Source organism: Chiloscyllium plagiosum, chromosome 37 (assembly GCF_004010195.1).
Source record: "Chiloscyllium plagiosum isolate BGI_BamShark_2017 chromosome 37, ASM401019v2, whole genome shotgun sequence".
NCBI classification, from domain to species: Eukaryota; Metazoa; Chordata; class Chondrichthyes; order Orectolobiformes; family Hemiscylliidae; genus Chiloscyllium; species Chiloscyllium plagiosum.
Genome location: NC_057746.1, coordinates 23,618,065 through 23,622,977, shown reverse-complemented (window position 1 = coordinate 23,622,977; position 4,913 = coordinate 23,618,065). Strand labels below are relative to the sequence as shown.

Sequence of the window (4,913 nt, the reverse complement as noted above, 5' to 3'; positions counted from 1 at the left end):
TGTTTTTCAGACTGGAGGCCTGTGACCAGTGGAGTGCCACAAGGATCGGTGCTGGGTCCTCTACTTTTTGTCATTTGCATAAATGATTTGGATGCGAGCATAAGAGGTACAGTTAGTAAGTTTGCAGATGACACCTAAATTGGAAGTGTAGTGGACAGCGAAGAGGGTTACCTCAGATTACAACAGGATCTGAGCTAGATGGGCCAATGGGCTGAGAAGTGGCAGATGGAGTTTAATTCAGATAAATGCGAGGTGCTGCAATTTGGGAAAGCAAATCTCAGCAGGACTTATACACTTAATGGTAAGGTCCTAGGGAGTGTTACTGAACAGAGAGACCTTGGAGTGCAGGTTCATAGTTCCTTGAAAGTGGAGTCACAGATAGATAGAATAGTGAAGAGGGAGTTTGGTATGCTTTCCTTTATTGGTCAGTGCATTGAGTACAGGAGTTGGGAGGTCATGGTGTGGCTGTACAAGACATTGGTTAGGCCACTGTTGGAATGTTGCATGCAAGTCCAGTCTCCTTCCTATCAGAAAGATGTTATGAAACTTGAAAACGTTCAGAAATGATTTACAAGGATGTTGCCAGGGTTGAAGGATTCGAGGTATAGGGAGAGGCTGAACAGGCTGGGGTTGTTTTCTCTGGATCGTCGGAGGCTGAAGGGTGACCTTATAGAGGTTTACAAAATTATGAGGGGCACAGATAGGATAAATAGACAAAGTCTTTTCCTTGGGGTCGGGGAATCCAGAACTAGAGGGCATAGGTTTAGGGTGAGAGGGGAACGATATAAAAGAGACCTAAGGGGCAACATTTTTCATGTAGAGGGTGGTACGTGTATGGAATGAGCTGCCAGAGGAAGTGGCGGAAACTGGTACAATTGCAATATTTTAAGAGGCATTTGGATGGGTATATGAATAGGAAGGGTTTGGAGGGATATGGGCCGGGTGCTGGTAGGTGGGACTAGATTGGGTTGGGATATCTGGTCGGCATGGACAGGTTAGACTGAAGGGTCTGTTTCCATGCTGTACATCTCTATGACTCTATGACTGTATGCCCCTCATGATTTTATAAACCTCTATAAGGTCACCCCTCAGCCTCAGACACGCCAGTGAAAACAGCCCCAGCCTATTCAGCCTCTCCCTATAGCCCAAACCTTTCAACTCTGGCAACATCCTTATAAATCTTCTCTGAACCCTTTCAAGTTTCGCAACATCCTCCAACTGTCTAGCCCTGTTAGAAGTTTATGAAGTATCTTATAAAAGTATACTTATAAAATATATAGATACTTATAGATATACTTATTGAAAAAGTAGATACCTGGGGCGTTACGGTGGCTCAGTGGTTAGCACCGTTGCCTCACATCAATAGGGACCCAGGTTTGATTCCTGCCTCTAGTGACTGTCTGTGTGGAGTTTGCACATTCTCCCTTGTCTGCGTGGGTTTCCTCTGAGTGCTCTAGTTTCCTCCCACAGTCCATGCTAAATTGCCCATCGTGTTCAGTGCATTAGTCAGAGGGAAATGGGTCTGGGTGGGTTACTCTTTGAAGGGGACTTGTTGGACTGAAGGACCTATTTCCACACTGTAGGGAATCTAATCTATGAGATGCCCCCTCATTCATTTGAACTCCAGTGAAATCAATTCTAACTTAGCCAATCTCTCCTCATACATCAGTCCCACCATCCCTGGAATCAGCCGGGTAAACCTTCACTACACTCCCTCGAGGGCAAGAGCATTCTTGCTCAGAAAAGGAGATCAAATCTGCACACAATATTTTCGATGTGGCCTCACCAAGGTGCTGTATAACTGCAACCACAAATCCCTGCTCTGGTACCATCCTCAGCAACAGAATACAGAAATGACAAAAAAACAGGTGACATTACAGCGATACACAGTGCAGCTATACACATTATACCAATAGGTTGGAAAAAATTGAAGCAATGTTAAAAAGACAACCAACACAGTCTCTTTCCAAAGGCTCTCTGCCGCAGACCAGCACAGGGGGTTTCCACATGGTCATATCACTGGCTGCTGCCATGCTCCACACTGAATTGCTGGATTCTTCACTCTGGCTGCTGTTTGCTGGTGTCCCTGCTCTAGCTGTTGGTCACCAGTCTCCCAGCTTTGGGTTGCTGGTTGGTTTCACTACTTTGGGCCACTGGTCACCGCCATCCCTCTCCGGCTGCTGGTGCCTGGTTTCTCTACTTCCATCTGCTGGTCACCGTGTTCCTGTCTGGCTGCTGGTCACCAGTGTCCCTGCTCCAGCCACTGCTTGCTGGTGTCTCTGTCCACAGCCAACCCTGCTTTGGAGGATGGCAGAAGGGAGGAGAGAGGGAGACAAAGAATGATAAGGAAAAAGAATGGGAGTAGCCAAGGAGTGGAAGTGCAATACATAGATTCTGGGGGCATGTTTTACTAAGAAGCTGCCAGGTGCCTAGCATACCCTGATGGTGTCCATTGAATTTCAGAAAATTCTGTTTCTTTAATATTTCTAATATTGGTTTATTCTGTAGGAAAATCATCCCTGATATTTATTGTTGATGATGAGAGAAATGGGAAAGAGGCAAAGGAAAACATTGAAGCAGAACATCCAACACTAAGAAAATGCTGTGATAAAATATTTGTTTTTGAGCCCCAGAATCCCAATGGCCAGACTGTATGGAATCAAGAGGAAATTCGCAACTTCAACAGATATCTGAGTGCATTTCAACAGAATTATACTCCAGAGCGTGCTTTATAGAGTACAAGGATGTTGATGACGCAATTTTCCACTCTGCTTTCGCAAAATAGCCAACTTTTAAATTACCTACTTTTGAACAGTTTTAACTATTTTAGTTTGGGTAATCCTGATGTTTCCAATTTCTGTAATGGAACCATTTAATGCAGAAGAGGCCCTTTGGACCATCCAGTCTGCACTGCCAAAAACTATTCTATGACCTACTTTAGTCCCACTTTCCCGTACTAGACCAATATCCTTGAACTGTCTGTTTAGGGTTAAGTTTGACTTGGGCACTGCCTAACATTTTTCAGATGCTTCTGGCAAAGTGCTCACTCCCCACCTGCAATGTCCTTCCCTAAGTGACATTGACCTGAATCATTGCTGTCCATGTGTTTTTGGCATACTTACATTGCTGTTTGGGAAGAAGTTCAAGGTTTTTGATCCTGTGACAGTGAAGAAGTAGAAATATAATTCTAAGTTAGAATGGTGTGTGCCTTGGAGGAGTACGTACAGGTTATGTGAAAAAGAGGAAAGAACAAGGCATTATTTGTCTTTAAATGTTTTCTTTATTTTATCTAAAGATTTTGACATGTTTCATTTGCTCAAAATATTATTTTCCCTTGATGTGAAGCATTGGTAATTTTATGAAAATGCTGTAAAACTGTAACATAATTATTAAAAATCAAATGTGTTCATGTATCAGTATAAAGAAACAAATAAGGTAACTGAAGTAAATCTGTACCATGGGTGGGTAAGGCTGCCTTTGGAAGAGTGCCTTTGATGTTTTTACTAACACCAAAATACTTCTCCTGCACATAAGCTCTTTGTACTGATTATTGGCTATTTTTGTTTGATGTTCAATAAACCTGTCCAACTGTTCACAATCTGGTCTAATAGTGTGAGTACTTTCCAACCTTGGGTGCCAACTATGTCATGGAATGTCATGTGAATGTACTGAGTCAGGAAAATCTGAAAGCAGAATTCTTTTCAATTCCCAGAGATCACTTCACTATACAAATATTGAGTTTTCTACTTCATAGATTTTACAAAACAATTCTGTTTCAGAGAATATCATATGATGGTCAGTCAAAATGATAAGGTAAGAAAGAACCCAAACCCATTCTAGTACATGTTCACCTGCCATTGGCTCCACCCCTGCACAGTAAATGAACTCTCTATGGAGATGGTACTACCACAATTAATTGCCCTGAATTTGTCTTCTTCTGCCCCTGAGGTGATGCATTGAGATTAAGTTTGTCAAATATCGTATTGTAGTTTGTGGTGACGACTGTTTATAAACTTCTGGTGTGCAAAATATGAACATGAAGTGGAAGATGCTCAGCAGATTTTACTCTGCATCTGAATGATGTCTAATTTCTGTGAGAAGGAGAGAGACTTGTGATTGGTGCGTTGCCTCCGAGGTATCAGGGTCCTTGATGTCTCTGATTGAGTTTTTGGGGATCCTTGAGGGGGAGGGGGAGCAGCCCAAGTTTTGGTCCACATAGGTACCAACAACATAGGTAGGAAGAGAGATGGGGATTAAAGGCAGAAATTCATGCAGCTAGGGTGGAAGCTTAGAGCTAGAACAAACAGAGTTGTTATCTCTAGTTTGTTGCCTGTGCCATGTGCTAGCGAGGTGAAGAATAGGGAAAGAGTGGAGATGAATGCGTGGCTACAGGGATGATGCAGGAGGGGGAATTTTGGATTCCTGGATAATTGGGACTCTTTCTGGGGTAGGTGGGACCTCTACAAACAGGATGGTCTTCACCTGAACCAGAGTGGTACCAATATCCAGGGGGAGAAATTTGCTAATGCTCTTTGGGTGGGTTTAAACTAATTTAGCAGGAGATGGGAACCTAAACTGTAGTTCCAGTACAAAGGAAGCTGAGAGTAGTGAGGTCAGAAATAAGGTTTCAAGGTCACATGAGGGCAGTGGCAAGCAGGAAGTTGGTTTAAAGTGTGTCTACTTCAATGTCAGGAGCATCTGGAATAAGGTAGGTGAACTTGCAGCATAGGTTTGTACCTGGGATTTTGATGTTGTGGCCATTTTGGAGACATGGGTACAGCAGGGACAGGAATGGTTATTGCAGGTTCTGGGATTTAGGTGTTTCAGTAACAACAGAGAAGGTGGTAAAAGATTGGGGGTGGCGGGGGGGAAGGTGGCATTGTTCATCAAGGACAGTATTATGGTGGCGGAAA

The 4,913-nt window shown here is 43.3% G+C and overlaps 1 protein-coding gene across 1 annotated transcript in view; it reads left to right on the top strand.

Moving 5' to 3' along the window:
- The window catches only part of LOC122541520, an 8,461-nt gene extending 4,863 nt beyond the window's left edge, over positions 1-3,598 (top strand). The window contains exon 2 of the mRNA XM_043678346.1: positions 2,509-3,598. Within this exon, the coding sequence (XP_043534281.1) occupies positions 2,509-2,735 (227 nt within the window). The 3' untranslated portion in view covers positions 2,736-3,598. The remainder of the gene's footprint in view (positions 1-2,508) is intronic.
- Positions 3,599-4,913: the final 1,315 nt, after the last annotated feature.